Raw genomic sequence first — 12,444 nt, forward strand, 5'->3', positions numbered from 1 at the left:
CTTCCTTGATATTGCTCTGTATTTTCAGCTCAGGTTCAGATTCACATACTGGGAAGGGGTGTTGCCCAGCAGACGTGACATCATCTGAAGCCATACAGGGGAGAACTTCCTCCCTTACTCTGCATTTCCTTGGTTCGGACTTCTGCCTGGCCAGCAGGAGTCCAAAGTATGTGCAAAAGTTGGTGGGAAATGTGCTCTGGACAAGCAGGGAGACACCTAGTGGCAGCTTTTTTAAACACAAAACATAGAAAAAAAAATTTTTTAAACAAAATATATTAGAAAGATTTTTTTATACACCATAAGGAGTGCAATAGCAAACAGTTTTAATGAGAGTGCCCTTTTAAGGCAGGGAACACAAACAGAGAAGCAGGCTCAGACTAGCTGTGGTCAAAACCAGGAGGACTACAAGGTGCAGAATGGCATGCAAGAATAGTCTGGAGTTATCAGTCAGTTACACAAAGCAAACAGACAGTTACAACACCGATATATCAGGTATGAGCTGCAATCACGAGTGCGGGTGGTACACATCCCACCCGCTGGTGCTGATTGGACTGGCATCTGTAGCTTCAACAGGACCTCAACCAATAACTTGCCGCAGCCGGGTCTCATCTTGACCAGGGATTGTCTAAGCAACAAGTTCCTGGTTAATGAGCAATGGGGACCTGAGATATACAGTAGGTAAGTATCACTCTTTTTATTTTCACATTTTTCTAAGCAACATATGAAATATGCCTTATGCTGGAATAAGTATCAGATTGTGTGGGTTCGACTGCTGAAACAGAGCCCCGACTCTCAATGAGAGCACTTGCTTTATGAGAGTAACGGAGCTGCACAAGTTCTCTACTCCCATACATATGAATGGAGCATGTGCCGTCAACAGCACGCGCACTCACCGAGAACCGGGGCCACGGAGCTGAATTCCCCTCAGAAATTCTGCCGTGTGAACATAACTTTTATCTGTGTATCACCAAATCACCAAAATTCTGGTGCATGCACTTTTGTTTCTCTTGTTGATTTTGTTGATAAAATAAATACTACTATTTTTTTTTGTATAACACAGGACAAAATGTAAGTGTAAATGTTGACTACCAAGTGTATACCACAAATCTCTATGTGAAACCAGGATGTGTATCCAGTGGCTGTGAAGGAGTGGAGAAACTCAAGTATCTCATAGTAAGCCTTTGAAGATATATATATATATATATTTATTTATGTAATTTATACTGTGTGGAATTGCAGTGGGTGCATTTGTGGTGCATACTGTTAAACTTTGCCTCATTTTGTTCTGCAGCAACAAAATAGACTTGGCTGTGCCATTCTTGGTCCAACATGTACTTATGCCACTTACCAGATGCTTTCGTAAGTAAATACCTTAATTGACAAAAAATGACATAGCAATACTATTACTACTAATAACATGACGCATTTCCATTTTAAATCACTGTAGGTATAGTTCACACCTATGACATGGGTCTATTGCAGTTCTGCCATACATTTTTCCAGTAACTTATTGGGAAAACCCATACCATCCATCTATCTGTTTCTGCAGCACCCATATCGGGGGAGATTTATTAAAATCTATCTAGAGGAAAAGTTGTTAAATTGCTGAGTTGCCCATAGCAACCAATCAGATCGCTTCTTTTTTATTTTTCAGAGGCCTTTTCAAAAATGAAAGAAGCAATCTGATTGGTTGCTATGGGCAACTGGTCAACGTTTCCTCTGGACAGGTTTTGATAAATCTCCCCCATTGAGATTAAATTTTTACTTATTTCTGAGAGACATGTAGGGTATATGTAAGGCTATGTTCACATCTGTGTTGAGTAACCTCCCTTAGGAAATGTCTGTTATGGACATCTAACGGAGGTTATTCAATGCAGATGTAAACTGATGTTATCAGAAGTTTATTAGGCATTCTGATGCCGATAATGGAAGCCGGTACAGAAAACTGTACAGGTGAAGGAAACTGTGCTCCCGCCAGCACTGCACACCCTCCACCCAACCACCCGCCTGCTATCTGTTGCAAGACTACAACTCCCAGCCTGCCCATACATTGAGGACATGCTGGGGGTTGTAGTCTTGCAACAGCTAGCAGGTGGGTGGACATACACCTGTACAGTTTACTTCAATACACCAGCTGAGGCCCCCCCCCCCCAAAAAAAAAACCTTCCCCAGCTTCCAAATAAAAAATTATTTAATTTTTAAACATCTGAAATTTGTTGACTACATATCCCTGGATGTGGAATTCTTGCTTTTATTTTAGGCTGCTTTCACACTATAAAATTCATCCGTTTTAAAGATCCGTTTGATGTTCCGTTATGAAAACTAAACGTCCGTTACTATCTTCCGTCACAAAATAATGTCCTTTATTAATAACGGACTATAACGATTAATGTAAAAATCCCATAGACTATAATGGGATTTTCTAACGGACGTTTAATGGCAGATTTTCAGGGTTTTCATAACGGAACATCAAACGAATCTTTAAAACGGATGAATTTTATAGTGTGATAGCAGCCTTAATGTTATTAATATTACTTTTATTTATTTATTTTATTGAAAAAAAAAAATGTACAAGAGATGCAGGAATGACAAGGCCAGCATGCAAGGATATGTTGTCAACAAATTTCACATGTTTGAAAACTAAATAATTTTTTATTTGCAAACCGTGGAAGTTTTTTTTGGGGGGGGGCGGGTAGGGACCAGAGTCCCGTCCAGTAAATGGAAGGTCACTGCCCGCCCCCAAAAAACTTTCTCAGCTTCCAAATACAACATTTTGTTTTCAGACATCTGGAATTTGTTGACTACCTATCCCTGCATACTGAACGCGGCACTCCCGCTTGTTGTACCCAAAAAATCCTGCATGCCCATTTTTCCTCTGCTTAAAAAAAAAAAATTAAGGGGTATATCCCCTATCCTCTATCACCTGCGATCTCAGTGCAGCTCCCGGCATTCTGTGCTGGGCGCTGCTTCAGAGACGTGACTTCACGTTACGCCATTCACGATAGCGTACACGTAATAAATACTAAAGTCCAAAATTGCTAATTTTGGTCATTTCATATACCATAAATTTTTTTTATAAAAAGCATTCAAAAAGTCCCATCAAAATAAAATTTGTACCGATTAAAACTACAGATCATGGCACAAAAAATAAGCCCTCATATAGCCCCATATGCGGAAAATGGAAAAAGTTATAGGGGTCAGAAGATGACAATTTTAAACATATTCATTTTGGTGCATGTAGTTATATTTTTTTTAAAGTAGTAAAATAAAATAAAACCTAGATAAATTGAGTATCCCTGTAACCGTATGGACCTACAGAATAAATATAATGTGTCATTTTTACTTCAAAGTGCACTGCGTAGAAACGGAAGCCCCCAAAACTTACAAAATGGCGATTCTTTTTTTTACTTTTACCCCACAAATAATGTTTTTTTCTGCAGATTTTGGTATAAAATAAGTGATGACATTACAATATGCAATTGGTGATGCAAAAAACAAGTCCTTATATGGGTCTGTAGGTGAAAAATTTAAAGTGTTATGATTTTTAGAGGGGGAGGAGGAAAAACGTGCAAAAACAAAATTTGGCCTGGTCCACAAGGTCAAAATGGGTTTTGTCCTTAAAGGGGCGCTCAAGTGGAAAACATTTATTTATTTATTTTTTAAATCAACTGGTTCCAAAAAGTGAAACCGATTTGTAAATTACTTCTATTAAAAAATCGTAATCCTTCCAGTACTTATCAGCTGCTGTATTCTCCAGGGAAAGTTCCTTTCTTTTTGAATGTATTTTCTGTCTGACCACAGTACTCTCTGCTGACACCTCTGCCCATTTCAGGAACTGTCCAGAGCAGGAGAAAATCCCCATAGCAAACCTATCCTGCTCTGGACAGTTCCTGACATGGACAGAGGTGTCAACAGAGAGCACTGTGGTAAGACAGGAAAAAAAATTCAAAAAGAAAAGAACTTCCTGTGGAGAATACAACAGCTGATAAATACTGGAAGGATTAAGATTTTTTAATAGAAGTAATTTACAATTCTGTTAAACTTTCTGGCACCAGTTGATTGAAAAATTATTTTTTTTCCTCTTGAGTATCCCTTTAAGGGGTTAATCATGGTACGAGACAGAATAAATATATTTGTGTAGAATCTATTATGTATCTGAAGGTTACGTCTGGTTTCTCTGATCTGTTCCCTTAACAGGTTGCAGGATATATTTGCTGTCCCTGTAATTTCGGCTGGAAGCTTTGGCCTGTCCTGTGACTACAAACAATTTCTCACTCGCATTTTAATCCCAGCCAGGAAGATAACATATTTTTTTCATAAGTTTTGGAAATATAGCCACCCTGTCAAGCCGCCATGGAATTCTGTGTATATCTACAAAAGGGAGAACTCCTCGGAATCCTGCTACTGGTAAGGATAAAAAAAAGGTATTAATGTATTTATTGGTGGGAAAGATAGGCCATAGGCTATACCATATATATATATATATATATATATATATCCTGTTCCAAATTATTATGCAAATGATATTTTTCTCATTTACCTAAATAATTGATGTAAATAACAGTCTGCATAATTCTTATGTTATCAACTATTAAGAGTGCAATTCAAATTGTATTGAACAAACCTCCTAATGATAACAGTATTTTTTTTTACATAAACAAACTTACAATGCGCTGTTCCAAATTATTATGGACAGTAAGTTTCAAAACACTTTATAGGTTGTAAAGAACTGAAAATGTTAATTTGTTGTGTTTGCAGCATATTTACTGAAATCAAATGCTATTTTAATCAAACTTTGAACAATATTTTAACTTTTTAAACATTTTAACAGGTCATGTTACATTTTAACACAGGACCCCTTATTTGATAGCAGCTTCACAAGTCTTGCAACCATTGAAGTTGTGAGTTTTTGGACAATTTCTGCTTGAATTTGTTTGCAAGATGTCAGAATAGCCTCCCAGAGCTGCTGTTTGGATGTAAACTGCCTCCCACCCTCATAGATCTTTTGCTTGGGGATGCTCCAAAGGTTCTCAATAGGATTGAGGTCAGAGGAGGATGGAGGCCACACCATGACTTTCTCTCCTTTTATCCCCATAGCAGCCATTGATGCAGAGGTATTCTTTGCAGCATGAGATGGTGCATTGTCATGCATGAAGATGATTTTATTATGGAAGGCATAGTTCTTCCTTCTGTACCAGGGAAGAAAGTGGTCAGTCAGAAACTCCACATACAGTCAGATCCATAAATATTGGGACATCGACACAATTCTAAAATTTTTGGCTCTATACACCACCACAATGGATTTGAAATGAAACAAACAAGAAGTGCTTTAACACCAGACTGTCAGCTTTAATTTGAGGGCATTTACATCCAAATCAGGTGAACGGTATAGGAATTACAACAGTTTGCATATGTGCATCCCACTTGCTAAGGGACCAAAAGTGATGGGACAATTGGCTTCTCAGCTGTTCCATATCCAGGTGTGTGTTATTCCCTCATTATCCCAATTACAATGAGCAGATAAAAGGTCCAGAGTTCATTTCAAGTGGGATATTTGCATTTGGAATATGTTGCTGTCAACTCTCAAGATGAGATCCATCATTAGGCTGAAAAAACAAAATAAACCCGTCAGAGAGATAGCCAAAACATTAGGCGTGGCCAAAACAACTGTTTGGACCATTCTTAAAAAGAAGGAACGCACCAGTGAGCTCAGCAACACCAAATGACCCAGAAGAACAAGGAAAACAACTGTGGTGGATGACCGAAGAATTCTTTCCTTGTTGAAGAAAACCCCTTCACAACAGTTGGCTTGATCAAGAACACTCTCCAGGAGGTAGGTGTATGTGTGCAAAAGTCAACAAACAAAAGAAGACTTCCCCAGAGTGAATACACCACAAGATGGAAATCATTGGGGAGCCTCAAAAACAGGAAGGCCAGATTACAGTTTGCCAAACGACATATAAAAAAGCCTTCACAGTTCTGGAACAACATCCTATGGACAGATGAGACCAAGATAGACTTGTACCAGAGTGATGGGAAGAGAAGAGTATGGAAAAGGAAAGGAACATGATCCTAAGCATACACCTCATCAGTGAAGCATGGTGGTGGTAGTGTCATGGCATAGTGGGCATGTATGGTGCCAATGGAACTGGTTCTCTTGTATTTATTGATGATATGACTGCTGACAAAAGCAGCAGGATGAATTCTGAAGTGTTTCGGGCAAAATATTAACCGTTCACTTGATTTGGATGTAAATACCCTCAAATTAAAGCTGACAGTCTGCAGTCAAAACCCATCTTGTTCGTTTTATTTCAAATCCATTGTGGTGGTGTATAGAGCCAAAAATGTTAGAATTGTGTTGATGTCCCAATAATTATGGAACTGACTGTACTTTGCAGAGGTCATCTTTACACCTTCTGGGACCCTAAAGGGAGCCCAAACAGCTCTCATGATTTCGGCCCAAAACATGACTCCTCTACCACCTTGCTGATGTCGCAGCCTTGTTGGAACAGGGTGGCCGTCCACCAACCATCCACTAATCCATCCTTCTGGACCATCCAGGGTTGCACGGCACTCATCAGTGAACAGGAGTGTTTGAAAATTAGTAAGCCAGAGGTCTTACCTCTCCTTCTGTGCTGGTCCCGGCTCTCGGATTGATAAAGCCTGGCAGGACCAGGCTTTATTAATTGAGTGCAGAGCACACAGATCAATGGAGTTCTATGGAACTCTATTGATCTGTATGAGGAATCTAACGATTCCTCCTAAAAGGGGACTTTTATATACTTGTACACTGTGATCAGATCACCCCTAAGACGTCTTTTTTCTAAACGAAATAACCCCAAGCTTGATAACCTGTCTTGGTCCTGTAATCCTCCATTACCATCTTTGTCATCCTCCTCTGCACTCTCTCCAGTTCAGACATGTCCTTCTTATACACAGGTGCCCAGAATTGGACACAATACACCATATGTGATCTGACTAGTAATTTATACAGAGGCAAAACTATTTTCCTGTCACCTGCCTCTATGCCCCTCTTGATACATCCCATTACTTTAATAGCCTTGTCAGCAGCTGTCTGGCACTGATCACTAAAGTTGAGTTTACTGTCCACCAGTACCCCCAAGTCCTTTTTGGTAGACATTTTCCCTTATGTCTTATTTTTTAGCACATGATTGTACATTTTGATGTCTTGGCCTGTGTTTGTATAAACTAACATTTATCCACATTAAACGTCATTTCCTATGTCTGTGCCCAAGCCTCTAGCTTCCCCAGATCCCTCTGTAATATTATGTTATCCCCCTACATAATATCATACAATATTATCCTCCTATGTAATATTATGTTGTCCTACTCTGTGGTGATTACAGTATTCTAATAAAAATCATTGGGGAAGATTTATCAAAACCTGTACATAGAAAAAGTGGAACAGTTGCCCAAAGCAACCTATCAGATCGCTTTTTTCAGTTTTCAGAGGCTTTGATAATAATGAAAAAAGCAATATGGTTGTTATGGGTAACTGCACCACTCTTTCTCTACACAGGTTATGATGAATTTCCCCGATTGTGATTAGAGGGATGGGAAATTTACATTTATCTACTTATACTAGTAGTACAACCAGCAATAACAATACACAGTTATATATCGTAGAATATATTACACAAACTGGGAACTAGGAAACAGCTTGTCCTCCTATATGTACAGGAGGACAAATGGGCATTTTTAAAGGGGTATTTATATCAACTGGCTCCAGAAGGTTAAACAGATTTGTAAATTACTTCTATTAAAAAATCTTAATCCTTCCAATAATTATCAGCTGCTGAAGTTGAGTTTTGAGACTTTTTTGTCTGGCAACAGTACTCTCTGCTGACATCTCTGCTTGTCTTGGGAACTGCACAGTGTAGAAGAGGTTTGCTATGGGGATTTGCTTCTACTCTGGACAGTTCCTTCTGATACTTCACCAGCTCATAAGTACTGAAAGGATTAAGATTTTTTAATAGAAGTAATTTACAAATCTGTTTAACTTTCTGGAGCCAGTTGATATATATTAAAAAAAAGTTTTTTCTACATGGATTTCATCACTTCCTGGTTTCCTCTCTGAACTGTGACCCTGCTGTTGCCAGGCAACAAGAGCTCACACTTTCCCACAATCCCACTACACAGGGGGACAGTACATTTTCTGGTACAATAGTTTTTATCCAGCAATAAAATAGCTATGGACGTAGACCTACTAGGTATAAGTATAGAAATTAAATTAAAAAGGCGACATGGGACCAATATTTTAATAAACATATAATATTTGGCTAAGCGACTCACATCTTAGCAGGGCCCATGCATCCAATGTAGTGGTTTAGATATTACAGTGTGGATAAAAAAATTTATGAGAATACAGATAAAAATAGATTAAAATATATGATGAAACAATACCAACTAAAGAGCATAGGAACACTGCTGGATGATACGGTCTTATAAGTCACTGGTTAAAAAGTTCCTATGCTCATTAGTTGGTATTGTTTAATCATATATTGTCATCCGTTTTTATCTATATTCTCATTCATATTTTTAAAAATGTGATTAAAAAGGCCCATCTAAACACAGGTGTTACAGATAAAAACTAAAAATTATGGTGCAAAAAATGAGCCCTTAACCCCTTAAGGACCACGGACGTATGTGTACGTCTAAGCACCCTGGTAGTTAAGGACCAAGGACGTACGCGTACGTCTGTGGGCATTTTGGTCCCTGCCGCATGCCGGGCTGGGACCGAACCGGGGTGACTGCTGATATCGATCAGCAGTCACCCCGCGCAAATGCCCAGGGGGTCATCAGACCCACCCATGTCGGCGATCGGCGCAAATCGCAGTTGAATTCACACTTGCGATTTGCGCCGATTCCGGGTCATACAGGGTTATGGTGACCCGGAAAATAAGGGGGATCGGGGTTGTCTAAGAAGGGATAGGAGTGAAGTGGCAGGGGTGCCACCCCTCCTATCCCTGCTATTGGTTGTCTAGAAGCGACAACCAATAGCAGATCGGGGGCGGGGGGGTTAACTTTTAAGTTTCCCCGTTCTGCCCACCCACAATAGGCCGGGCAGAATGGGGAAACAACAGAGGACCGACGGCAGAAGATCTTCTTACCCATCCGGTGGATGCAGGCAGCGATGTCGTGCGGCTGGCTCCCTGGATCCTACGGAAGCCGGTGAGTTGCCTAGCAACATCTGGAGGGTTACAGTCTGAGACCACTATACAGTGGTCTCTAAACTGTAGCCCTCCAGATGTTGCAAAACTACAACTCCCAGCATGCCCAGACAGCTGTTTGGGCATGCTGGGATTTGTAGTTTTGCAACAGCTGGAGGGTCACAGTTTCGAGATCACTGTGCAGTGATCTGTAAACTGTGGCCCTCTAGATCTTGCAAAGCTACAACTCCTAGCATGCCCACACAACAGTTTGCTGTCAGGGCATGCTGGGATTTGTGGTTTTGCAAAATCTGGAGGGCCACAGTTCGGAGATTACTGTGCAGTGGTCTCTAAACTCTAGCCCTCCAGATGTTGCAAAACTGCAAATCCCAGCATGCCCAAACAGCAAACAGCTTTCTCGGCATGCTCGGAGTTCTAGTTGCGTAACTCCAGCTGTTGCATAACTACATATCCCAGCATGCCCTTTGACGATCAGTACATGTTGGGAGTTGTAGTTTTGAACCAGCTGGAGGCACACTGGTTGGAAAATACTGAGTTAGGTAACAGAACCTAACTGAAGGTTTTCCAACCAGTGTGCCTCCAGCTGTTGCAAAATTACAACTTTCAGCATGCTCGGTCTGTCAGTACATGCTGGGAGTTGTAGTTTTGCAACAGCAGGAGGTTTGCCCCCCCTCCCATGTGAATGTACAGGGTACATTCACACGGGCAAGTTTACAGTAAGTTTCTTGCTTGAAGTTTGAGCTGCGGCAAATTTTTCGCCGCAGGGCAAACTCCTAGCTTGAAACATACCGTAACCCCCCAGTGCGAATGTACCCTAAAAACACTACACTACACTAACACATAATAAAGAGTAAAACACTACATATACACCCCTTAAACCGCCCCCCCCCCCCCCAATAAAAATGAAAAACGTATTGTACGGCAGTGTTTCCAAAACGGAGCCTCCAGCTGATGCAAAACAACAACTCCCAGCATTTTCGGACAGACACTGACTGTCCAGGCATGCTGGGAGTTTATCAACAGCTGGAGGCACCCTGTTTGGGAATCACTGGCGTAGAATACCCCTATGTCCACCCCTATGCAATCCCTAATTTAGTCCTCAAATGCGCATGGCGCTCTCTCACTTCGGAGCTCTGTCGTATTTCAAGGAAACAGTTAAGGGCCACATATGGGGTATTTTCGTACTCGGGACAAATTGCACTACACATTTGGGGGGGATTTTTTCCTTTTACCCCTTATGAAAAGGAAAAGTTGGGGTCCACACCAGCCTGTTAGTGTAAAAAAAAAAATCTTTTTTACACTAACATGCTGGTGTTGCCCCATACTTTTTATTTTCACTAGAGGTAAAAGGAAAAAAAGACCACCAAAATTTGTAACGCAATTTCTCCTGAGTACGGAAATACCCCAAAACAAGGCTCAGCAGTGAGAGTGCACTAGGTACATTTGAGGCTTAAATTGGTGATTTTCCCGCGGTTTTGACATAAACGCAAAAAAATAATTACCGACATGTGACCCCATTTTGGAAACTACACCCCTCACGGAATGTAACAAGGGGTGTAGTGCGCCTTACCACCCCACAGGTGTTTGACGAATTTTCGTTAAAGTTGGATGGGAAAATGAAAAAAATAATTTTTTTTCACTAAAATGCTGGTATTACCCTAAATTCTTCATTTTCACAAGGGAAAATAGGAAAAAGCCCCCCAAAATTTGTAACCCCATTTTTTCTGAGTAAGAACATTCCCCATATGTGGATATAAAGTGCTCTGCGGGCGAACTACAAGGCTCAGAAAAGAAGGAGCGCCATTGGGATTTTGAAGAAAACATTTGTCCGGAATTGAAGGCCACGTGTGTTTAGAAAGCTCCCATAGTGCCAGAACAATGGACCCCCCCACATGTGACCCCATTTTGGAAACTATACCCCTCACGTAATGTAATATGCAGTGAGCATTTACGCCCCACAGGTGTCTGACAGATTGTTGGAACAGTGGTCTTTGAAAATGAAAAATGTAATTTTTTATTTTCTCAGCCCACTGTTTCAAAGATCTGTCAAACGCCAGTGAGGTGTAAATGCTCACTGTGCACCCCTTATTAAATTCTGTGAGGGGTGTAGTTTCCAAAATGGGGTCACATGTGCGGGGGTCCACTGTTCTGGCACCACGGGGGTTTTGTAAACGCACATGGACCCTGACTTCCATTCCAAACAAATTCACTCAAAAGCTTAATGGCGCTCCTCCTCTTCTGAGCATTGTAGTTTGCCCGCAGAGCACTTGACGACCACACATGGGATATTTACATACTCATAAGAAATGGGGTTACAAATTTTGGGGGTAATTTTCTCCTATTACCCCTTGTAAAAATGTTAAATTTGGGGAAAAACCAGCATTTTAGTGAAAAAAAAATATTTTTTTCATTTACACATCCAACTTTAACAAAAAGTCGTGAAATACCTGTGAGGTGTTAAGGCTCACTGTACCACTTGTTACGTTCCTTGAGGGGTGTAGTTTCCAAAATAGTATGCCATGTGGGTTTTATTTGCTGTTCTGGCACCATAGGGGCTTCCTAAATGGGACATGCCCCCCAAAAACCACTTCAGCAAAATGTGACTCCTCTTCTGAGAATTGTAGTTCACCCGCAGAGCATTTTACGTCCTAACATGGGGTATTTTCATACTCAGATGAGATGGGGTTACAAATTTTGGGGGGCTTTTTCTCCCACTACCCTTTATAAAAATGGTAAATTTGGGGGGAAAAAACACTTTAGGGAAAAACATTTTTTTTCATTTACACATCCGACTTTAACGAAAAGTTGTCAAACACCTGTGGGATGTTGAGGCTCACTGGAACCCTTGTTATGTGCCTTGAGGGGTGTAGTTTCCAAAATGGTATGCCGTGTGGGGGGTTTTCTGCTGTTCTGGCACCATAGGGGCTTCCTAAATGCGACAGAAAAACTCACTCTCCAAAATCCCATTGTCACTACTTCCCTTCTGAGCCCTCTACTTCACCCGCCGAACATTTGACATACACATATGAGGTATTTCCTTACTCGAGAGAAATTTGGTTACAAATTTTGAGATGGTTATTCTCCTATTACCCCTTGTAAAAATTCAAAAACTGGATCTACAAGAACATGCGAGTGTAAAAAAATTAAGATTTTGAATTTTCTTCTTCACTTTGCTGCTATTCCTGTGAAACATCTAAAGGGTTAACACACTTACTGAATGTCATTTTGAATACTTTGAGGGGTGCAGTTTTTA

At 40.6% G+C, this 12,444-nt stretch overlaps 1 protein-coding gene across 1 annotated transcript in view; it reads left to right on the forward strand.

The window, feature by feature from the left end:
• Positions 1-408: 408 nt before the first annotated feature.
• GUCY2C (guanylate cyclase 2C) overlaps positions 409-12,444 on the forward strand; it is a 98,576-nt gene continuing 86,540 nt past the window's right edge. Inside the window, exons 1-4 of the mRNA XM_056523784.1 lie at positions 409-678; positions 1,061-1,173; positions 1,292-1,359; positions 4,198-4,407. Of these exons, the coding sequence (XP_056379759.1) occupies positions 648-678; positions 1,061-1,173; positions 1,292-1,359; positions 4,198-4,407 (422 nt within the window). The 5' untranslated portion in view covers positions 409-647. The remainder of the gene's footprint in view (positions 679-1,060; positions 1,174-1,291; positions 1,360-4,197; positions 4,408-12,444) is intronic.

Source organism: Hyla sarda, chromosome 6 (assembly GCF_029499605.1).
Source record: "Hyla sarda isolate aHylSar1 chromosome 6, aHylSar1.hap1, whole genome shotgun sequence".
Classification (NCBI taxonomy): Eukaryota; Metazoa; Chordata; class Amphibia; order Anura; family Hylidae; genus Hyla; species Hyla sarda.